The following is a 25,033-nucleotide window of genomic DNA, read 5'->3' as shown; positions in this document are numbered from 1 at the left end:
AGATGCAGGTGCAAGACTGAAGGAGAGGTGGAGCTCTTGTTTATGGGCATGAAATGTGTGGCCTAAATCTTGTGTATGTCCTCCGGTAGGAAACCAAATCAGAGAGCTCATCACTTTGTCTGCAGATGCCAGAAGATGAAAGGATATGTCACTAGTTTGCTTCTGTAATTTGTCTGGTGAGAATAAATTTGCACCTGCAAATTGAACAAAAAGGCTGCCACCGATCTACAACAACTAGAGCAGGATAGTATTCTTGCAAGTGCAGAAGATTCTTCTAGAATTTGTCCTTATATTGTCTTCCCCACAAGGTGTTTGCATCTCCTTTCAGTTCTTGATCTTACAAATTATGCTGTGTAGTTATGCCATCAGCATCAATCTTGGTTTCCTTTTGACTCCTTTCTGAAAGGAGTTAGTTCTGTGAACGAGAAGAGCACCCTCTTAGCTCTCCAAATGAGTGTGCACATCTCAGTTGCTAAAACGATACTGTCCCAATGAGGAAATGACAAACTCATTCTAAGGTATGACCCAGTGAAGAGTCTCTCTTGTGTTTTGTGCTGCACTGTTTCATTTGAATAAAATAATATGTAAATGCTTTCTTAAAATGTTTCCAAGAAGATATACGTTTTACCTGGAATAGTAAGAAGTCAAACTGAGCCACAAACTATGAAATTGAGGAAAGAAATCCATTCCATCCCCTGCAAAAGACACTGAATTGTCCTTTCGGTTCAGATGATGGGATGAAAAATGAATAGTCTGCTTTTATTCCTTAGCAATGAGTTTGAAAGAGAAATGGCAACATTTTGCTTTTGATTTTAATACTTTCTGTATTTCAATGTCTAAATTAAAATTCCCCTTGCTAGAGCTCAAGCTAAGAAGCGATTTTAACGTTTTCAACTTACAAACTTAATAATCAGAAGTCCTGGCAGAAGGATGTGAAGTTTTTCTTCTGAGGGATGCATGATTTATAGTGCACAATCTGGCTCACAGCGGGAACAATGGGATCATTGCCATTTTCTCTAAAGCTGCAATTCTCTTCCTATTCATGTTGTAGTTCAGCTGAGGAATATTTAGACTAGAGTGGTAAATGTTTGGGTATTAAGACCCTCTTAGGAAAAAAATGCATAAAGGACATTTAGAGAACATTTAGAGAACTAACATTTAAAGAAATTATTTATATAACAATAGACCAAGAGGTCCTTGCCAAAATATAGACTAATTGTGCCAGACATGTGCATACAATAAAAAAGTTTGTAATCTGGAGGAGAGGTGTAAAGGGTTTTCAAGCTGTATCCAAGACACAGCAAGTAGGGAAAGGTTAACATGCTCTTAATAAACCCATAACTTCCTTCAAAGCTTAATCTATTAAATGCTCTCAGAATAGCACACAATCTGACACTTCACAATTCTATTTAGAGATCTCCATACATTTCAGAAAGCACTATTTAATTTTCTAGAGAGCTTGTAAGCATTTTCTTATTTCATGAACACAAAGAAATAAAATTATTTTTCTGAAAGGCTTGTGAGAGAATTTCATACATGAATATCTTGAAATGCCAAATGATCACTTTTTGTGGATACTTAGGTTTACAATCTTAAAACAAAATTTTACAGAACATACTTTTAAAAGTTAGATGTAGAACACATTGAGAGTTAATAAGAGAATATTTACCTGTTCAAGGAATAAACAAGGGATCTCAGGAAGCAATTTTTCATACTGATATATCTCTTTATTTGTCATCGACAATTAGATCTCTGATGTCAAATATCCTGACAACTGTAATTTTAGCAAATCATCAGGCTCTAAGATGCCATTGCTGTTGCCATTACTGAAATTTGGTGGGTTAAATTCCACGACTGGAGTGTGGCTGTTGATGGCTGCAGGCTGTCTAGGACAGACGGGCAAGGAAGGAGGATCAAAGAGATTGCCCTCTACACCAAGAGGGGTGTGTGTGATAGAGCAGGAAGAGATCTCTCTGAAGAATAGCCATGAACAGATTGAAAGCTCATGGGTAAGGATCAAGATACTGAGACAACAGAGGGAACCTCATGGCTGGTTGCCTCATCCAGGGAAGCCCATTGGTGAAGCCTCTTTGCTCCAGCTACAGGAGGTATCACACAGGCTCTTGTCCTGCTGGGGGACAGTGACATAGACAGCGGAATCAAGTACAACCCCAGCAAGCTTGCAGATGATACCAAGCTGGGTGGCATTGTTGACATGCCTAAGGAATGGGACTCCGTCCAGAGGCACTTTAACAAGCTCAAGAAGTGGGCCCATATGAACCTCACAAAGATCAATGAGGCCACATGCAATGACCCAGCAATGTGTATTTGCGGCCAAAAAAGCCAATCATATCCTGGGCTGCATCCAAAGCAGTGCCAGCAGGGTGAGGGAGGTGATTCTGCCCCTCTGCTCTGCTCTTGTGAAACTCCACCTGCAGTGCTGCAGCCAGCTTTGTAGTCCTCAGCATAGGGAAGGTGTGGACCTGTTGGAGTGGGTCCAGAAAATGGTGACAAAACCAATCCGAGAGCCACACAACCGCTCACTCATCCAGTCCTAGTGGGATGGGGAGAGAATCAGAAGAATGCAAATGAGAAAACTCATGGGTTGAGACAAAGGCAGTTTAATATGAAAAGCAAAAGCCACACATAAAAGCAAAGCAAGGAATTAATTCACCATTTGCCATGGACAGGCAGGTGTTCAGTCATCTCCAGAAAAGCAGTAAGAATTGTATGTAACAGTTACTTGGGAAGACAAACAACCTCACTCTGACATTCCACCCCTTCCTTCTTCTTCTCCCCACTTTACATACTGAGCATGATGCCGTTTGGTCTGGAATATCCCTTGGGGCAGTTGGAGTCAGCTGTTCTGATTGTGTCCTCTCAACCTCTTGTGCACCCCCTTGAGCATCCTCATTGGTGGAATGGGGTGAGGAGCAGAAGAGGCCTTCTCAGCTATGATGAAAACATCTCTATATTATCAACAGACTTTTCAGCATAAATCCAAAGCACAGCCCCATTCAAGCCACTATGAAAAAAAAACCCTCTATCTCAGCCAAAACCAGCACAATGACCTTTAAAGGTCATGTGCAACCCAGACTGTTCTATGAACCTGTAAAAGAAAGTTGATTACATTGGAGCACTGAAGGTCATCATATATATGTAAGGTGGCCCTTGCATAGAAGTATTCAGATGTTAACAGAAAAACTTCAAACTCATTGGCATCAAGTTCCCTAAGGTAATTGAAAACATAGTCACAGTTAGCTTATTCCTATTCATTATTTGGTTAGCAACTAACTAAAAAGGCTGGCAAGCTACACCTCTTCTTCTCTGGGCAAAAAAAAAGTGAATGCCCTTCCTAGGATCATGTTTATTTTTAGTGTCTTCCTTTATTCCAGACATTTATTTTAGCAAAATCAACATGTTGACTATGTCCTAGTGAAGCCTTGATAGTAAAAGTGAACACTCTCTGCAACATTATCAGAACAGACAGATTTCTCAGACTCTCATCCTGTCATTGGATAAAAGCCCTCAGCTAGACAATACAACTGCTTGATTTGTGGGAAAGGCAATGTTAAGAGCCGTAAACTGGCATTAAATGGAATCAGAATTGTTTGCTCCTTTTCATCTCATTGAACATACAGACTGTTTGGCTGTGTTTATACTGCTGAGTTGATTCAAGCCTTGAAGCTGAATAGCACTGACTGGCTTGTGTCCACACTCCACAGGGTCAGCTCCCTGTAAACTGGCTTCTCTCAGTGACAGCTGAAGGGCTCCAAAACAGAGCCAAGGAGAGCAGTAAGAATTAGCCATGTAACAGTAAGCGTGAATGCCTGAGCTCATTACCTGGTCCCCTTTGGTTTGGAGGTATAGATATTCCCTACAGAAAAAATATCCAGTTGGTGTAAAAACTTGTGACTGGAGCATCAGTGATAATGCATCCATCTGACCAACTCCTTGTCCTGCACAGGACCATTCCCAAGAATCACACCATGTGCCTGAGAGCATTGTCCAAATGCTTCTTGAACTTTGTCAGGCTTGGTGCTGTGACTACTTTCCTGGGAGGCCTCTCAGTGAGTCTATAGGAGTAGATGTCAGAGCCTAGAAAGGCTCCTCCTGGAGACTTCCAGGGATACTCATATCTGGAGAAGCAAAGCAGAGAGCTGCTTCTCAAGACCATGGTCACAGCAATCAGGAATCACAAAGAATTCTGTGGAAAGCTGGGCTTACAAGAATCACATGTACGTTGGTATAGCCTAGGCAGCTGTTCCTGCTTGCACAGAAGAGTTGGTAACCCCTCCTGCATGTATGTACACACACACACAGTGTCTGTGTGTCATATACATGGACATACAGATAGAGCTGTGAAATAAAACTAGCACTAGTCCTGTTTGTACAAAACCAGATTGTGCTATGACACCCAGTGTAATATTAAAATGCTGCTAAGAAATCTTCCCAACAATGGGGACATTGATTTGCTGTGGTCCTTTTAAGATGTTGCCCTGGGCTGCTATTGGGAATCTGCTTTGCAGGCTGCCAGATATGTCTTTTTGTTGTGTAACACCAAGGGTGGCTTAGGACATGAGGCCATCTGAAATACTGGTTAGTCTGGGAGAAGCCAAACCCGACATGAGTCACACTCACACTGAATCTTGGTGCACTGTGGGGGTGGGACACAGGCACACACTATCTCCTCCTCTCTGCCCAGCTCTTCGCAGCCCATCAACAACCAACCTTCCTCCAGATTTAACCTTGGGGGTGAACTAACACTCAGGCAGCATGAACAATCAGGAGATAACCGGCACAAAAATCCAGCAGATACGAACAAGATAGTAAACATGTACTTTGTGTTTTCTAAATGTGAAATAATATTTTTCCTTTGTGTTTAATCTTCCATCTGGAGTAACTCAAACTTTTGTAGTGGAGTTGGTTAGGTTGGATTGGAATAATTATTTAGGTAGTATTGAAAACTCTGCCTTGAAAGCTTGAGTCTAGAGACTAGTAGGGTGTAATATTAAAACTCCACCAATAGTAAACATTGAACATGCTACTGCAATATATGGATTTCCCTTAATATGCTCACAAGGTGAAATGATATTGAAAATACAGCCAATTATCCCTTACTGACGGCCAGATTATCTTTGTGGAGGTAAAACCATATCCTAGGCACACAGACGTGATCTGACTGACTGATGGAAACTGTAATCCAAATTCACTGGGCAGAATGTCTGAGCCTATGCATTTTATTAGACTCTTAAACTACCTCTATAACTTTCCTCTATAGGAAACAAGTGGGCTTAGAGGGAATGTATTTAGGCAGTGACCTGCTGATGGTCTGTACACTTTAACTGGCAGTGCAGTCCTGGGACTCTTCCCCAATGCCACATTAATAAAGCTACCTGCTCTAGGTAAAAGGAGAATTTAGCTGTGTGCTTGCAAGCTGTAGTGTGTCACTTGTTTCTGGGGCCAGAGAATTGTCTCTGATCCATTTTATTTACTGACAAATATAGCCAAACTGATCCATGCAGAGCCAGCTTAGCTTCTGAGCACCCAGTGTCCCAGTTGCACTGGACAACTCAGGAATTAGGATGCAGATATCTCAATTTTTCTCATTTTAGGTTTGGCAACACAATTTTTCATTTACTTTTGGAATTCCAGCACATAAGTTGCTTGGATGAAGGAGAATTGTCTACAAGTGAACAAAGTTTTGTCTACAGGAAGGTGTTCAGTTTGGCCCAAGATACGCCACAGGTGCATATGCATTGGTGATCATCATGCTTGCATGTTATATGTCCTTTTATAGCCAAATTTGGCCATCTCATCTTGAGATCTAGTTTTTTTTAAACAAAGCACAATATGCCAAGAGGGAAAGTGAAGAAGTCAGTAGACCACTTCCAAGTCTGTCTCCAGTGCATGCGTGTCAACTAACTTCTACACAGTGCTTATGGCTGAGCTCATCTGTAGTCTCTCTCAAATCATTAGAAACAAATATATATTTTTAGAGACCAATTCATCTTACCTATTTCAGATATATAGGAACAGGTGGGTCATACCTTAAAATTGCCTGTTTCTCTCCAGTTGTTATAAAGGAAGCACTTGGCAATATTCTCATACATAATTGTACATAGCTTCTAATTCCTCAGTCTACAATGGTGCCATACAATTATTTGCTGCATTTTCTTCAGCCTTTCTGAATAAATCCATACACTGCAGAAGCAATCTATCAAGGCATAGCTCTTGCTCATGTGCAGTTGTCCCCACAGTGGTCAGGCACTGAAGGGTAGGAGCACAGACCTCAGTGGGGTGTAGGCGACACGTGGTGGCCCAGGGAAGGGGGGCAGCTTGGGGGCCCTCCTCAGCACACGGCAAACACAGTGGCCATGGACCTGGTGGGACCTGGGCTCTGCTACAGCTGCAGATTTACAGCGTGGTAAATCTCCGGCTTCTCAGCTGCCAAAGGAAACATGAGCGGCCACAGGAGTCACGTTCTTTATAGGAAATGAATAAGCACAAAAGGGCCATCTGATACCCCACGGGCTAATGTGTGAGCACTGTCTTATTAAGGACAAAAGAGATCTGAGGAATTGGCAGAGATGCCAAATTTAGTACTCCAACTTTTAAAAATATGTTAATAACTCCATCTTCTCTAACCCTTCAGATTCTTTCTTCTCCAGAAGAAACAAAAAAAAACCCCCTCCAGTAACTTTTAGATTCATTTGGTTTAATATATCTTGCATTTTATAGTACCAGAAGGATTTTAAAATGCTGAATTAATTATGGGCCAGATGTTGTGTGCAGGGCCAAGCTACATTGATAGGACTGTTCAGGGCTGCCACAAAGTTATGTGTTTGTTGTCAGCTCTCAGGAGAAGGGTAACATAGCTGAAAGCTATGGATCACCGAACAAAAATTTTGACTGAGAAAATCTGTATGATTCTGAGAGGTATATTGTCTTTTAAAGTGTTTTCTGCAAAATTTCTATAAAGGAATTTATACTTTGGTATTTAGAAACTGAACTAAGCATTGTCATTGGATTATTGGATTCACCTCAATTTGCTGCAATGTGCTCTGTGCATTTATTGCTCTTTTTGGGTGCCATTTAAATGCTTTTGTGCTTAGTTAATTAATCATACCTGAAATTTAAAAATATTTCCAAAAAATGTTCCATTAAAATGAGTGGGAACTTTGGACCCTGTCCCTAACTTGGATTATTATAATGTTGTACGAATACTTATTCATCTCAGTATATTGAATACTTTCTTTCACCTTCTCTCCTTTCAAAATTAAGAAGAAAAAATATTAGAATTAGAAGAAAAAAATTAGAAAAAGTGATTCTGATAAGGATTTAATTGCAACATATTTGTTTTGAATTTGGATTTTTATCAATAGCAAAAAATTCAAATTAAAGTATTTTGCAGAGAATAGTCCCACTTTTCAGAATCATCTTGCTTCTACATTCAAAAGAAAAGTGTCTTCCCATGTTTTCTATATTCCTAGCTCCCTGAAGCAAGCCACAAAACTCAAGCTTTTCCTTGGCTTCCCATTTTGCAGAAGACCCCATGTAAGTGTGCAATCATATTTTTAGCAACATATAATAATTGATATATAATTTAGTATATATACACTATAATACTTATTACATATCTTGATATAATAATATAAGAATATTGAAAAGTAGCTTTCATAATGCTCCCCTCCACGTGGTACACATCCCCAATGTTTAAAAAACCAGTGACTAACAGATTCTGAGCTATCAGCATGCTGAATTAGTAGAGACATCTGACTCCCCAAATGAGGTCTGATCTGTTTTATCTGACTGTTTTAGAATATAATCGTACTTATGCAAATTGGATGTAGTGTCTCATGATGATCTCCTTCATTGAAACTTTAAATCAAGATCTTTAGTCTTGTTTACAGTTTAATTTCCCAATCTTTGGTATCACCAATAAGAAACTTGAAATATGTTTTGGTGGAGCTGCCTGTTTGTGCAAATCCTACTAGCCAACAAAGGCCACTTGAAAAGACAGATGAAAGGATTTTAGTATTTACTTCTCTTGGAAAAACTGAGCTCAGATGACAGGACCTCAGAACATAGAGCCGTTAGGTGTTCTGCAGGAAGATGGTACTGACTTTCTTCATGCTGTGCTGGTGTTGGGTTGAAAGGATGCTTTTCTTTTGTGTGGGGTCTCTGTTCCTCCATTAATGACAGATTCAGAACAACTTAGAACTGGTCTCAACATTTTTTTATATCAGATGAGGAATGGAAATGAGCCACTCTCAAAACAATTTCAGCACAATTTTCTGTATGGTATTCAGGCAAAGCTTATCCTGATGATGTTCTCATAATTTGGGTTGCTATAATGCAAACTATGGAGACTTACAAGCTGTCTTGAGAGGAACTTTTCACAAGGCTATGCAGCCAGAGGCAGCCACAAGAAAAAAAGAAATGGCCTTAAGCTGAAGGAGTGCAATGTTTAGATTAAACATTAGGAAAAATATTCTCTACTGTGATGGTGGTGAGGCACTTGCACAGGTTGTCCAGAGTGGTTGTGTACTCCCCATCCCTGGAAGTGTCAAATGCCACTTGGGGTGGGGCTCTGAGTAACCTGGTCTAGTGGAAGGTTTCCTGCCCATGGCAGGAGGTTTGGTGTTAGGTGGTCTTTAAGGCTCCTTCCAACCCAAACTATTCCATGGTTTTTGATTCTCTGATATTTGTACAGAATCTCTCAAATGATATGTACCCCACAGCATTCTTAGGTGAAAGAAGAGATGAGACTGACTCTGCTACAAGTGCTGATAAAAAGTAAAACAAAACTAGGGGCAATATGCTCTCTCCGATTCATATGCACAAAGGACAGTTGCATTGGACCTAGATGGTCAATAAAGTAATACACTTAGACCACAGCTGTGCTGGAGACAGTTCAGGAGATCTTGCTGTTTAAATTACCATGTGTACCCAAATGGCTTTTGGCAAGCTTTGCACCTTGCTGCAGGGTCTCCTGGGAGTAGTAATGCCATAGTTAGCTGAGTCTGAAACTCTTTTCCCTTTTCTTGTCTCCTCTGCAGCCTGCCAAAGCTCGTGTCCACAAGCTTCTGGCCCTGCAACCATTTTCCTTAGGTATTGATATGGCAGTGGATTTAATGACTACAACAGGAAAAAAAAATAGGCTTAAACTGAGAAGAAAACAGGAATATTTTAGTATTTTAGCTGCAATCATAAATCCCAGAGTTATTAATCTGTGTAGCCAGCATATATGTATCTGTGCAGCCACTGTGCAGTGCCAGGAGCAGTTTCCTTATTGGAAATGGTCCCTGTGTAGTGTTTATTGTTATAGTGCCATTTCCTCTCCTTTCCTATCATGTGCTCGTGGTCAGAAGAGCATAAAACATCTACCAGATCCCTGAAAACAAGAAAGGTGGGTGAGTACTGAGAGCATACAGGGGCTCTCCCTTTTGCAAGTATGTATTTTCTAACCAATTATTTCTTCTTTGAATGTCCCCTATGTAACAGCCCTTGAGGATAGCCTGGAAAACACTCGTTTTACTTCCAGTGCTGTCCATGACAAGGTTCATGAGTCAGAGCCCTGAGGTGTCTCAGGTCCCAGCCCTGGTTGTTCATTAACTTGTTATGGGGTTGTGAAGTTCAGCTGAGCCATGGGGATGCAAATCTCCAGAGCAGGGGAGGATGGACAGACCAGGTCTGTGACACCTTAAGTGACTCAGTGGTTTGACTCAAGAATCTTAAGGTTTTTTTTTTCTAACCTAAATGATCTTGTGATTTTAACATGAGCTATCAGAGCTTGTGAACAAGGGACCTGATAGGGGTTCAATGGCACCGAGACTGCACCATGTGGTTGGACAATTGCAAAAGCAGGAGACAGACTCAGGACACAGATATTAATTTATAGAATAATGTAACCTCAGCAGGGTTGGAGAAGTATTTTATATTTCTCTTCTCTGTCCTAATTCATTGACATCATGAGGCAGCAAAACTGCTATGACTATTGGTCTATCTATCTATCTATCTATCTATCTATCTATCTATCTATCTATCTATCTATCTCAGAGTGCCTAGAAACCAGGGCTAATGATTTAGTTCTCCAAAGGGTATTAGCCTCTGAAAGATTCAGAATGACATTCCTGTACCTTAAGAGGATACATAAGGTAAGGACTCATGTCCAGTACCTAATCCATATCCAAAGTTTGGTTCTCACCCATGAACAGAAATGCTACTATCTTGAGTTAACAGACTACCTGGGCATCAGTCATTGGGTCAAGGCATTTGAGACTCCAAATCTACTTGTCCCTGAGTGCTCTGAAAAATGAGGTACCCACAGAGCACACGTAACAAATGCAGCTAATGGGGAACACACATTTCAGAGCAAGGTAAGGGGTGGAGGAGCTGGCCCTGATAGCCTCTTGTGGAGGGCTCTAATCCTCAGACAGTGAGTTTGCCATAATGGTTTGCTATTATCAGTAGAACCCCTTCTGTCAAGTTTACCTTTTTTCAAAATCAAAGTATGGGGATCTAATAATGTGTGTCTTCTCATATTGACTGAATGTGTGAATACAAAATATGATTTAAGAAGACTCACTGTGGAGCTTGTCTCCAAAGCTGAGGACAGAAGCTTTCTCCTAGAGTTCTCCTGTTTGACCTCAGCCCTGCTTTTCTTACTCTGGTGCTAGGTCCCCAGAAACCTGGAAAGGGCAGTTTTCAGAGTGGAGGCTGGGTGATCCTGCTGCAAGCACTGCACTGGGTGTGAATGGTGATGAGACTAAGAAGGTAAACACAGAAGGCAATTGAAAACTTTTTGTTGTGAAGATTTAACATAGGAGTCATTGCTTTAAGCACTGCCTTGTCAGATCATTGCCCTTTGACAGGGCTTTAATAACTGGAACAAAGCAAACTGTCGAGATTGTCTCTCCAGCTCTTTGTAATAGAGTAAGCATAAATGCTAGAAATTGCACTTGGATAGGAAACTTGTAAAGGAGAACTTTCTTTCTAGAAAGTAAGATTTATGGGAAGTGTGGCTTTTGTGGGAGATAAAGAATAGTTAAAACATTTGGAGGAAAAAAAAAAGAAGGAAAAGTTCATCTTTTTCTATCACCAAGCACTCAGCCAAAGGAAAAATGGTATGGATTAAGCAGAAGACTGCCAAAGTTAGTTAAAGCTTATCATTCACCTATAGCCTAGAAAATGTAATTCATTCCTATCCTAATTATTTCAAATTTGGCCTGTCTGGCATTCAGTGACAAGTCATTAGCAAGACAGACAAGGTGCTATTGCAGTGCAGTCTGAACTCTTCTGAAAAAACATGCAAAACATTGAAAGGCACAAAAAAACTGAGCAACATGTTCCTATTTCCCCAGGCTTACCAGAGAGCAAAGGTACAGGATAGGAAGCAAAGATCACCTGAATCCATTTCAAAATGTGTTGGAAAAATTAGGGTGAAAAATTCTGTGCAATTCTTCTGTCACACTGAGGCCAGGAGTTGATGAGAGGATGTTGTATAATTTCATTTAAACTCTGCTGGGAGTTCAGGCAGAGGAGACCAAATGCAAGGTCTAGCTACAGATCCACCACAGGATTTAAGGATGACTGTTGCTGTTCATTCATGCAAAGGCTCAGCTGTTGTGCCTTTACTGGGTCCTATTGTCACAAACTGAACACAGAAAGGTGTGCTGTCAATCTGTACAACATCCACTGTCCTCCGTGCCCCTGTACTGCAGAGTGTTTCTCTATGATTGTCAGGCCAATCCATGTTCTTTGCAACAGCAGATGCTATTTAGCAGCAGTTTTCTGTGATGTGCAGCTGGCTACAGTCTGAAGGTTTGCCTGACAAGTTTTTGCTGCCCTGTCTCCTCACCTGCTCTCAGGTGCTTTATATGTGGAAACTGCCATCAGATTTGGGGTTGAGGGGCCTCTCATTTGACGTGTGCATCTGTGTCTGGGAGAACACAGCTCACGAGAGTATTACTACAGCACTTGATATTTGACAGGACCTTGAATAACAGGCTAATAGAGCTGTGTGCTTATTTATACCAGCAACACACAGTAGTCAGTGCAGGTGAAATTGGGAAGTCACATGCCGTGATAATGATAAGCTGTCCATGTTTCACATGAGTATGAGAAAGTGGTGATGACAGCTGTGTGGCACTTTGAAGCCAGATGCCTCCTGTATTCCAGATACAGTGCCCTTTAATCTCCTAAGAGCCGTGCTGGATTTTGCTGGGCTCTGCATGACTTCATGTCTTGCTGTGACACTCCAAGACAGCCTCCTGCCGAGTTCTCTGAGCAGAATTGGTCTGCAGGCTGCAGAGCTGCATTGTGAGCACATACAGACAGGTCAGTCGGTTTTCTAGCACGGTGAGTGTGGAAAAGAACCTTCATTTTCTTTCTACTGGTGATCAGGCCAAATTGCCTGGCAGCATTACTGAATGTAATTAAGTAATGTGCTGTACATCTTCTTCTGGATGCCCAATGACTGCTTGGCTGTCAACAAAGAGCAGGTTCTCAGCACAGAGGCTCTAGGGCAGCAGGAGGGAAAGTAGCTCTCAAGATGTTATTGTTATTTCACCTTCTGTTGGTTCTTCTGCACTGGAAGAACATTCTTTTGGTAATTATGGATAATTTGCAAATATTAGTTATTTTAGAGTGACTCAACCATGAACAAGCATAAATATGTGAAAAGGCATTTTAAGCCATGTCTCCAGAAATCTTTACATGTAATAAGCTTGAGTATGATGTTTCAAATAATCATTCTGCGACTTATTAAGGCCAGAAACATAAGCCTTAGCTAAGTGCAGATTTAGACCACTCTGTATGTGACTAGCTATTTTCCTGAGAACTTTCTGACCTAACTGTGTGACAGAAGCTTTCTTTTTTAAATAACCTTATGAATGTTTGCTGGCATGGCAAAGCAAAAGAACAAGATACAATAGCCTCTTGGTATAAATCTCTGTTAATGAGATCAGGACTAGAAACCTCATTGTTCAACTCACATTCTGTCTGAACACAATCTGCTTCTCAAATTATAAATCAGGGGCAAGACACTGTACCATTGTGTAACCCTACACTGTGGCTCTGGAATGTTTCCTAGTCATAAGAGGATTGTCATCATTTCATTTACGAGAGAACTATCAAACAGGCCTGGGCCATATTTGGTCCACAACCCCCCCTCGAAAGAAGACAAATACCCCTGCTTGCAGCAGGGTATTTTTGCAGCAACAGCACAGAAGCATGCATTATAGTGTGCCACATCCTGGAGTCTGAAAACAAAAGAAAAAAACACTGTCAGAAGCAGTGCTCATTACTAAGAAAACTAATTTGTTTATGCATACCCTATATATCTGTGTGCCTCTATAAAACAAACACACATATGTGAATTAAGATCATTGAGTTGGAAGGTTTAGTTCTGTCTGCAAAGGCGCATTGTGTGCATGAAGCCTCTGCCATCCCAAGAGACCTTGCAGCACGTTCTGCTTCAGAAAGAAAAAACCATCCCCTCTGACAATCTCAGACAGACAGAGAGAAGGACTTAGTCACAGGGTGTGGATGGTACAGTCATTTGAAGAGCTCTGAAGGACATAATTGCTTTCACATTTTCATCCAGCTTTCTAACAATCCAAGAAACTGGGAAAAGACTTACTAATTTTTTACTGGCTTAGAAGCTGTCTAGGAAATTCCAAGCTCACTCATTGGCTCCATCAAATGTAGGTTGTTAAGCAATTAACCTAAACGCACAACCTGCCAGCCAAGTCACCTCTTGTCTTTGGTAGGACACGCTCTACAGGAAGGGAAAGAGGTTCATCCTTAGCACCCTGTGTTCTGTCTCTCTAGTTCTTCTTGCTGTTAAGACCAATATCATGAAAGGTCTGTGTAAACACCATCCTACCCCCATATCCCCACATCACTCTGTTCTCCAAAGGGAGACCGTGGGCATGTGCTGACTGGACAACACAGAAATCAGTGCTGCCCTGTGAATAACCACGAGAGAATAACACCAGCACTCTGATGAACGACCTCTGAAGGCCGTGTTCCCCAGTGCCAAACCCTTTGCCTACAGCTGAGAACAGAGTTCAGACCTCTTGAACAGATTGTGTAAGTTTTGCTTTTTATTAGACAGCCAAACTGAGAAATCAGAAAGGGAAATAACTTCCATGGGCAAGAAATTACCAAATTTTTAAGTCAACCTGAAACAAAACACTTCACATAGCTTTTGACTAATGTTATTAATCTAGTCTTAAAATCTTATTTTGAAGTGAAAAGTCAATCTTTTAAATATAAACAGAAATATTTGAACTTTAGTTTTCTTCTTTAATGAAAACTCTGAATATGAATTATTTCAGCAGCATTTCCTTTTTTAGAAAGATATGTTTTCACTTTTTCAGTTTGCTTAATGGCACAACACTTGAATGATCACTGAATAACAGATAGTGGTTCATTCTACTGACATTTTTGCCTAACTGCAGGATGGCACAGCCTTCAAAAGATTCAGCATCTTTTAGAGTCTTTTCATGGCAGAAGTAAGAAGATCAAATAAAAACATTACTGAAAATTGAACAAAAAGCATAGAAATTGATCTTTCCTTTCCTTTCCTTTCCTTTCCTTTCCTTTCCTTTCCTTTCCTTTCCTTTCCTTTCCTTTCCTTTCCTTTCCTTTCCTTTCCTTTCCTTTCCTTTCCTTCTCTTTTTTAAATTTTTCTTCCTCCTTTCCATTTTTCTTTCCTTCTTTTTTTCTTTTTGTTTTTGTTTCTCTGATAGAGCACAAACTACTGGATACAGACTAAATAACAATGCTAAACAATTGCTTCCTTCTCAAAAAAGAACAAAATTTATAAATACAATAATAGAAATGTTATATGTAGATTCCTGTCACCCACAGACACTTTGGTCATCCTGGATCACTGCTATCATTGTTCCTGGTTTGGGATTTGTGGTCACTATTGAAGGAATTGTGTAGCTATGATTTGAAATACAATTCCAGAAATATTGTGGAGTCATCTCTAGATATAGGGGGTCAAATTCAGTTTGGGTGAATTCTCTCTTATAAAAGCAATGGTATTAGAGAAAAAAATCATTATGAGCCAGATGATTATGAATATTATGATAAAGATGAAAAAAAGGATATGAAACCGCCTGTCCACTTGATGGAGCAGATGTGTGTTTGGTGAGAAGCCTGGTCATTCCCACACACCACTGACCATGTTTTAGATGGCACTCTGCCCACCCATTTCTGGTTCCTTTTTTATTGTGCATTGTCATTCCTGTTGTGTCTGCAGAATTTGACAGCATCAGTCAGGTTCTCCTCCCAGCAGGGGCTTTGCCAAAGATGCTTCCACACAACTCAAGACTTGTGTACTTTATACTGGCCTAACACAGGTAAATACATATTTTGAGGTAGCCCTTTTGCCTCAAATGATTTAATGCATCCTCCTGGCAGCTTGTCGTATAGCACAGTCATGTTCACTGCTGCAATTTTACACACACATTGGCTGCCCCAAAACACTGTCATAAGGGTTTACTTGTGCCTGTTTTGCCTGAAAAACACTGTTCAAAATGCTTGAAACATCATTTACAGGTGTCAGTAGTAGTTCTGCAAAGGCCTTCCCACTTCACAGGGCTGCAGTTCTTCTAGCCTGTGAATCTGGTAGCTAAAAAAATACTTTTTTCCCCATGAAAGCAAATTGACTGTGAGCAATGGCTGGAGGAGGAGGATCTCTGACTTCTCCCAGTCCCTTCTTCCTACCCATTACCTCTGCAGCTCTTGCCACTACCAAGAGCTTATCAAGGAGCATAGGCAAGGACCCTGCAGTCTAATGACCATGGCTAGAGGGAAGTTCCAGAAGAGAAAGAAGAACCAGAGCCTTGTTCAGAATTCCCATGCCACTGTGGCAGCTCCAGCTGCAGCCCAGCCAGTCCCTGTCTCGCTGTCCCTGTCAGTGCTGAGGACTTGTCATCGCCCCCATGTGTCTGTAGCTGCACCTATCCCTCACATCCACAGCACTGTCACGCCTGTCACTTGTGCCTCCAATGCCAATGGCAGGCCGCAGGTACATAGGCTCCTGCCATCCTAGAGCCTGGATGCAGGTGCTGGAGTGGATGGTGGCTATTTGCTGTGGTGCCCTCCCAGATATAGAGGTAGATCATTTTCTTCCTGGCAGCATTGGAGGCCCCACAGGTGATGGAGGAAAAGGCGAACCTTGTTAGGGTAGGGGTGCTTTGACACCCTGTTAAGCCCTGACGGGGCATAAAATTAGCCCATTTCTTCTAAGCCTGGCATTCTCCTGGACATGTCTGCACTCAGGAGGCTGCTTGTCAATGACACCCTCATGAGGCTCTGCTCTGGCTTTTCACAAGTGCTCAGAATCCAGCTGCTGCCCCTGGGACCACTCTTCAAGTGCACATTCCTGATGCCCAAGGGTCACCCTGTTTAGACATCTAAACAAAAATTATACTTCACTGTTGTCATAAGAGCCAAAGTGACCTCATAAACAAGGTGATTACCTTATTGAAGGTAATATTACCTTAGTTGAAGCCTGTAATGCTAAATGAAAAAACTAATTTGAAATTACTTTCCTGGAAATGTAAATGCAGGCACCTGCTTTTGAAAGAATGTCTTCAGGTAATTGAGGAAGTTGACTCATGGGCTTTACTTTTGCCACCTAAACTGCCACCCAGGAGTAGAAACCTGGTTAAGCTGCTGCTCTGGCTTGCTGACTAGCACTACCATGGCCTCTGGTATTTGGATTATTTGCTTTCCTTTCTCTTAATCTCTGTTGGGAAATCTTGCCCCGCTATTTAAATATGAAATCCTCACCATACTGGAATGTCACAGGGGACTGCTGACAAACAGAGATGTAAGGGCTCACTATTTCAGGGCAAACAAATTTTGAGTCCAACTCAAAATGCTTCTTGTTAGTTTGTTTCATGCCTTTTTCTGGGAATTCTACATTTATTTGAGACCAAAGACCAAGTAAGTACTGACACACATCAAAATCCTTTAGGCATGTGGAATTCAGCTATAGTTTCCCTTTTCTGGCAGAACTATCAGAGCAGATGGCAACAGTGGTCATAAGAAATCAAGTTTCTGCAATTTTGATGTTTAAATACAGTTTATCCTAACAGTCTCCAGACTGACGTCAGCTCCTTTAGGCCAGATTTTTCCTCCAAAGATGTAGTAATGCATAGCTAGAGGAGAAAGGTTATTTATTATTTATTATTCCAGTCTTCAAAATATTTTCCTGAAAGACTCAATCTTTCCCTAAACCTTCTTTGTAAAATTTAAGCTGCTATTTGCTATATGTAGTTCACCTTAGTCTTGGCTGACACAATGCACCAGCAGGTAAAACCCTGAGAAACTGTCCATTGTTAAGATGGGCACATGTTTTCCTCCTCTCTTTTTCTTGAAGGCTGGTTCTTTCCTAAACAATGGCAATGATGATATGATGACCTTGGTATGATGGGGAACAACCAAGTTTTTAAAATACTTTTGCCAAATGATCATTTAAGATCTTCTTTTGGGAAGATGCATTCCATTTATAGAATACCAGTCTCTAAATGGGGGGCAGATGTTCCTGTGGTTGCACTCTTATGGCACTGAGTCCACTCCTGAAATAAGGCTCTCCCAGGCTTCCATACACTTTGTTTCAAAGACTAGCAGAAACACTGTGTGGGGATCAGGCACAGCTCTGGTGGAAGTACAGGAGAGCTGAACCCCACCCCGAGACAAACCCTACAATTGTTACTGTGTAGGTATGAACAGAAAATCAGGCATCTGATACAGAATTATAAATCAAGAGATTTTGTAAATTCTTTTTATTACTTCTTGTAGCTAATTGCAGCCTAGATTTGTTGACTGATTCTGCTTGTTTAACAACACAAAAAAAGAGATGAGGATGTGGTGCCTGGGTACTTGGTTTAGTGGCAAACACTGCAGTGTCACCTTGATGAACTCAATGATCTTCCAACTGAAATGGTTTTGTGATTTTATGATTCCATGAATGTTTATCTTTTCATTACTTTTTATCGAAACAGCAGAGGAAGTGAACTAGAAGAAGTTAAAAACTCACCATTTCTTAGCAATTAACTAACTTCACAAATTGAAGTATCACGCTGGTTAACAAAAGGTCTTTAATCCAGAACTGGTATAACAATTCAGATGGGTTTTTTAAAATTGATTTTACAATAAAGTGCAGAATAAAATAGACTTAGTTATCCTAAAAATGCTTACCAGTCAATTGACATTCATTATTTGAGTTTCTGCTTTCTTCTTAATTTTATTACTAATTTTGTACTGTCAAACATTATACACACTGCATATAAAGTACATAAAGCCACAAGATTCTGTAGCAGATAATGTCAGTGTCTCCTGTACAACTGCAGTGGGTTGCCAGCTGGAAGTACTCCGGTACTGCAGTGAGGCTATTGCAGGGCTCACCCAAGGGGAGGACATGCATTGCTGAATACTCTATAATAAAACAGAATATAGTGAGATATGCATGTATATAAACAGAAATGTGATTATGTATAACATTCAAGAAGCATCATTCGATGGTATCATGTGATCTGTTTTCCATTCTATAAACAACTACATACCTTCATCTGGATTCAGAGGTTGGAATTACAGAGTACAAGGCCCTTCACAGAAATTAGTGAGTAAATATCCATATTTTATCTGGGTGCTCTGAAACAAGGAGAGCTAAAACAGCTTGTTCTCTTGGTGAAGTAAAAATTTTAAACCCCATTGTTTCTCCCAGTAGATTTGATCTCATTCATCTGTACTTTTTCTGCAGCTGGATGTTTGTATGACAGTTCATTCTTATCATCAAGAATTCCAAACCAGTGGCTGAGATTTGAATGTATTTGACACCTGTTTCAATGCATAAGTATATACTTGTAGTGAAAGAAGGGTCTTAAATCAGAGAACTTGAAGTTCCAGAGACAGCACAGGCTGAGCAATATCTAGTGTTTGAATCTTATTCATGAAGTAAAAATATTGTAGATGAATTAGTGGGAGAAAGCTTTGTGGCAGACCAGTCAGCCAAGAAAGAATTCTGTCTACTGAAAGCCATGGAAATGCATCAGTGAGAAAAACAGCTTTGTTTCTTTTTTTTATTTTTAATGTTGGGCAGACCATGAAGGACCAGAGGAAAAGTTCAAAAATGCATTATTAAAACACACTTAGATCCAATAAAGGTAACTGTGCAGAAAAAAACAAAATTTAAAAAAAATTTAAAACCAGAAGTTGTTTAGCCGCAAACAACTAAATTTATGAGATAGGAGGCAGAAGAAAGGAAGCTGAGGTTCCAAGTCACACCTATTACTGAGATTCACAAGAAGAAAGGCACTGATGCACAGCTGTCTTCTCAGAGTCTCACTTCAAAACTGGGCAATTATTTTGAATTTAGGAGCTGGGATGCTTCCTGGGGTGTTTCAGTCTCAAATTCAGAGAGTTGTAAAAGCGTTATGAATAAAGAATATTTTCTTTAACATTTTTAGTAACAGCTTATCCCGTAATGTGTATGCAGTATATGTGAAGCAGATCATCTTGAGTGTGATCACACAGCATGTAGAGGACCATGAGGGTATCAGGCCCAGCCAGCATGGGTACAGGAAAGGCAGATCCTCTTTGACTGACCTGATCTCCTTCTATGACCAGGTGACCCACTTAGTGGATGCAGGAAAGGCTGTGCATATTCTTTATCTGGACTTCAGTAAAGACTTTGACACAGTTTCGCACAGCCGTCTCCTGGAAAACTGGCTGCTTATGGTATGAATGGATGCACTCCTCTGTGACGGGGGTCACAGGGGTCTTAGGATAAGGGAAGAGACGTAGATCTCACTCTGTGTTACAGAAGGCTTGATATATTATTTTATGATATATATTACATTGAAACTATACTAAAGATTAGAAGGAAAAGTTTCATCTCAGAAGGTTAGTTAAGCTAAGAATAGAAAAGAAAAGAATGATAACAAAAGGCAACTGTCTCAGATTCTGTCTGAGACAGATGGGCATTGATTGGCCATTAATTATAAACATCTAAGATGGGCCAATCAAAAATCCACCTGATGCATTCCACAGCAGCAGATAACCATTGTTTACATTTTGTTTTTGAGGCCTCTCAGCTTCTCAGAAGGAAAAATCCCAAGAAAAGGATTTTCACAAAAAGATGTCTGTGACACTCCTCAGAGGTTAAAAAACTGTCTAGTTGGCGGAGCCATGAAAGGGGTGGTGCCTGGAGTTACATCCAGCTGGCACCCAGTCACAAGTGGGTTTCCCAAGGACTCAGTGCTGGGGCCAGTTCTTTATCACTGATCTGGATTAGGGGATGAATACACTCTCAGTCACTTTGCAGCTGACACCAAGCTGGGTTGGAGTGTTGATCTGCTGGTGGCTCTGCAGGGCAATCTGGACAGGCTGGATCAATGATGAAAGTTGGTCAATGCCAACTGTTGAGGTTCAACAAGGCAAAGTGCTGGGTCCTGCACCTGGGTTGCAATAGCAACCCCAGGCACTGCTACAGGCTGGGGGCAGTGGCTGGGAAGCTACCTGATGGAAAAAGAACCTGGCTGTGCTGATCAGCAGGAGCTGAACATGATCCAGAGTGTGCCCAGGTGGCCCAGAAGGCCGATGGCATCCTGGCCTGGCTCAGCCAGGTGTGGCCAGCAGGAGCAGGGCAGTGACCGTCCCCCTGTACCCAGCACTGCTGAGGCCACAGCTCCAATCCTGTGCTCAGTTCTGGGCCCCTCAGTGCCAGGGAGACATTGAGGGGCTGGAGCGTGTCCAGGGAAGGGCAGCAGAGCTGGGGAAGGGTCTGGAGCACAAGTGCTGTGAGGGGCAGCTGAGGGAGCTGGGGGTGCTCAGCCTGGAGAAAAGGAGGCTCAGGGGGGACCTTACTGCAATGAACTACAAATTATTTAGGAGTTACATATACTTCAAATGGACCCTGCTAAATGACTGTTCCTTGGAAGTTCTTGGGACTTCCTGGACTTAGCAAATGTCTTCAAATACCAAAATGGAAATGAAGCCAGAGGATGAGGCAGTCTGACATAAACTGTTAAAGCCTGTTTACAGTAATATAAAGTTCACGTTTGTTGGGGTTTTTTTTACATAAACAAAAAATAGGGCAAGGCAGCTGAATAGATTGACATCAGTATTTTCAATTATATTTTTACAATAAAATAAGCAATAAGGTTAGTTTGTAGAAATTAAAGCTGAACACATTTAAATTAAATACTTACTAAGGGTTGCTTATCTGTAAAACATGTGAAGCAAATGGGTTTCTGGTAATGGCTTTTTGAACATCTGAAAAAAGCATTAAAGTATATAATGAATATTAAATAAACAAAATACTTCAATAAAAATAAGATTCACAGTCAAATATTCAGCTAAAAACTTTCTGAAGAATGTGGAAATGTAATTTAATAGCACTGGTTTTATTTCCCCTACCAACAGCTGCTGAAGGATAGGCCATACCTCTATTTTTAAAATTTGCATCTAAATAGTATATGAACAAAAAATTTAGTACCAATAAAGACATCTAAAGCTAGAGAAAAGAATGCCATCTACTCATCAGCAATAAATATTCCAAAGGTAGATTGGCTAGTGATTCACTGCTATTCATTAAAAAGACCAATATAAAGCTACATAATTTTTCAATTTGGTAACATGTGAAAACAAAGCCAAAAGAAGGAATGGAAAAAGATAACAGCTTAGAACAGCAATGTACTTGTATGACATGTAAATACCTACAACACTTAGTTACTTACAAGTACTTACATGTAAGTCTACCTGTAAAATTTCCCAGCTTTCTATTACCAGTATTAATCTCAAAATAATTAGGCATGCTAATTAAATTTCTGAGATGCATATGTACGTGTATGTATTACACTAACTTTCACAGTTACTTCATTTGCAATCTGTTAATTCCTATGATTCTTTCACTGTTTCTTCCATACTGCTATGAACTTTTCTTACAGTTTTCCTTTTCACATTTCAAAAATTTCTGAGTTGTTGCTTCCAGTTATTTTGCTGAATTCACCTTTCCCTTCTTTGTAGCTTCTCTGTTACTTACACAGAAATTTAATTTTATATGCTCATATTTCTCTTTTCATATCTACTTTCTTAACCTGAGCACATCATACTAAAACAGTTTTCTGGTAAAAAATGGATTTTTAAATTTTCATTTGCCTGGAAGCAATAACCACAGGTTATGATACAATGAAATTCTGAACCACTGTTTGACAGAGCAAGAACTGTAAGCTACAGCTGCACAAAGTTTCTAAACAATTGCAAAGATCTTTTATTCTGCTGTTGCAGTCTATAGGAAACTGAAGCCTTTTTCCTCAAAGTCAGACTATTCACCATGTAATGTAGAAATACACGGATAGTGCGCAGAAGTTTAATAAACCCTGGTTTAGTTTGATTCCAGTCAATAAGGGGGTAAACTTAGATAACATGAACATAAATAGTGCAGTCCAGAAGGAATAGTAGTGGAATAGAAAAGTGAAATCAGTGGACTTTAAGAAAGCACATTCTAATAAACTGAAATAATTAACATGTAAAATTTTATATGAAAAAAGTGTGAGGAAAATTAAGGAGAGCTGGCAATTCCATGTAGAGCACAAATGTCAAGCAGTTATTCCAATCATATAAAAAGCCAATCAGCCAAGCAGAAGAGACTAAGTCATAAGGTTCCCATTGATTTCAAGTACAGGACAGAGCACAAAAAATACCAAAACTATGCCAAACCAATGTGAATTTTTAATGGAAGGCCTGTATGATTACATCAGTCAAAGCAAATCCTAAAGTAGCAAGAGACTCAAGAAGTAAGTCTGTTCTTCAAGTGCAATATCACAGAATGACTAAAGAAAGCATTAGCTGACTAATCACAGGGGAAAAAATTATTAAAAACAAGTACAGACTTTCCCCCACATTCTTCAGCAAAATGGAAGCTGTGGCTGGGGAGTTCGTATAAAGAGCATCAGTATAAAGCAGGTAAGAAGCCCACCTGGCATTAAGGAAGAACAAGTTAGAGAACACTTAGGTAAGACTGCCATTTTTAAATGGTTGCACAAGTAATAGTCATTTATACATTTATATTTATCTGCAGCAATGTCAGAACTCCTTATTTATTATTTCTAGCCTTTCAGAATTCATGGAGAAACATTCTAAAATATTAGAAGAAAGAAAATGAAAAGCCCATTCATTATAAAGGACTACATTTGCAAAACTGTATGACATAGAGGACAATAATTTGCAAAAAAGAATTGCAAAAAAATGAAGATGGATAAGCTTTGGAACAGATTTCCAAGTGAGGCTGATGCACCTGATGCACCTTGATGGAACAATTTTGACAAGCATTTCTTACAAACAACAGGTATCTGAAGATATCCTCTCATCACATATAGAGTTATTCTTTACAAAGAAAAAGTCATCATTATTTTAAATTAATTTCATTGCCTTGAAGAAGGATTTCCTGATTTTGATACAGTTTGATACATTTAGACAATAATAATAATAATAATAATAATAATAATAATAATAATAATAATAATAACAACAACAACAACAGAAAATATTTCTATTACAGGATTCTTGGTTTCATCCAAAAAAATTGAAGGCAAAAAAATATATAGTTATTTAATCAACTGATGTAGCAGTATATTTATTATCCAACGTACTTTGTAGCTTTTCATCCAGATAATCCAGAGACTGGAAAATCTTCTGTTCTTCAATGGAAAGGGTACTCATGCCTGGACACAGAGCCCTTCTAAGCAGTGAGAGCTGTCTGGCTGGCTTCACACGGTCCATGACTGCCAGGATTTCACCCTCTGCAATTGGTGTACTTGCTAGTTTTTCTGCCACTAGAAACTGAGCAGTGCTTTCTGAAACTGAAGAGATTGCAGAGGGGTCTTCAAATGAGAAGGGCTCATTTGAATAAACATTTAAATAAACTGCTCTTTTTTATAACCATAGGTCTGTGAAACACACAAAATTGACTTTAAAAGAAGAAAAAAGTGGAAAAATCAGGAAACATGATATGTTAGAAAATGAAATAATTAAGGACACTAATTTATCTTACAAATGGCACCATAGTACGTACTTTCGAGTTTGGAAATATGTAATGATAACGAGAAATATCTGTCCACATCATACAGTTATATGTGACACATACAGTTAAAAAAACTCTAGGAATTGAATAAAAATGGAATATATGCTGTAATGCATTTATAAAACCATTAATATCATGCTATGTGATGCTATGTCTTATCTTTACAGAAAAAAAATGCTGTATAGAATTATCCTTTCTTACTTAGCATCACTGATGCTAAAAGACACAAGCCATGTTACACAGTGGGTATATTCTGTCATTGTACTTTATGTACAACAAAGAACTGAAGTGAGTTGTGTTACTATACCTTCCTCAGATTTAGAGATGTTTTTCATCTTTTGTACTGGATCAAATGCAGATTGAATGGGACTCAGCTGGACAGCACATAATGAATTCTATCAAAAAGATTGTAAGAGTATTTTAAGTATAATTTAAAGTAACTATACTACCTTCTGAACATGTTTTAATATTTTGCATCACCAAATGTTTTCAAGTGAAAAAAATATTATGGTATACAAATAAAGAGATGTATTCTAGTTGGTTTTATTCTTTTCATTAGCAAGCTGACAGCAAGCTCTAAGCATTGATTCAAAATCACGTGACAATGAACATATCTTTGATATTCCTGAAAATCTTTCCATTTTGAAGATAAATAACATTTTTTATGGTGTTTTATACTAACCTGTGCATGATGAGCAGGCTTCCATGTTTTAGAGATGACACTTTGTCTTCTGCATTCTGAAAAACTTCGGTGTTTATTTTCATAGTTGCCAAAACCCTGATTTTGTCTTGTAACAGGAACACTTCCTTAAATGACATGCAGACAAAAGTAAACCAAAATGTGTAAACAACATGATAAATGTAGTAGTAAATGTCTCTGTCCACATTTAGATATTTACACCTGATCTCCCTAAATTGTCT

General features: G+C 39.7%; 1 protein-coding gene across 4 annotated transcripts in view; it reads right to left on the bottom strand.

The window, feature by feature from the left end:
- Positions 1-14,810: 14,810 nt before the first annotated feature.
- The window catches only part of CEP126 (centrosomal protein 126), a 41,266-nt gene continuing 31,043 nt past the window's right edge, over positions 14,811-25,033 (bottom strand). Inside the window, exons 7-11 of one of the 4 annotated variants that reach the window (XM_026790743.2) lie at positions 24,795-24,919; positions 24,420-24,507; positions 23,682-23,891; positions 21,240-21,303; positions 14,811-18,465 (exon numbers count right to left, since the gene is read on the bottom strand). In XM_026790743.2, coding sequence (XP_026646544.2) covers position 18,465; positions 21,240-21,303; positions 23,682-23,891; positions 24,420-24,507; positions 24,795-24,919 — 488 coding nt within the window. In that variant the 3' untranslated portion in view covers positions 14,811-18,464. Of the gene's footprint in view, positions 18,466-21,239; positions 21,304-23,681; positions 23,892-24,419; positions 24,508-24,794; positions 24,920-25,033 lie in introns of those variants that run through there. The other 3 variants (XM_026790744.2, XM_026790745.2, XM_074535157.1) reach the window with 3 other exon arrangements.

The sequence above is a fragment of the Zonotrichia albicollis genome, chromosome 2, assembly GCF_047830755.1.
Source record: "Zonotrichia albicollis isolate bZonAlb1 chromosome 2, bZonAlb1.hap1, whole genome shotgun sequence".
In the NCBI taxonomy this organism is placed as follows: domain Eukaryota; kingdom Metazoa; phylum Chordata; class Aves; order Passeriformes; family Passerellidae; genus Zonotrichia; species Zonotrichia albicollis.
The sequence above is the reverse complement of the archived record's forward strand: the minus strand, read 5'-3'. Positions and strand labels throughout refer to the sequence as shown.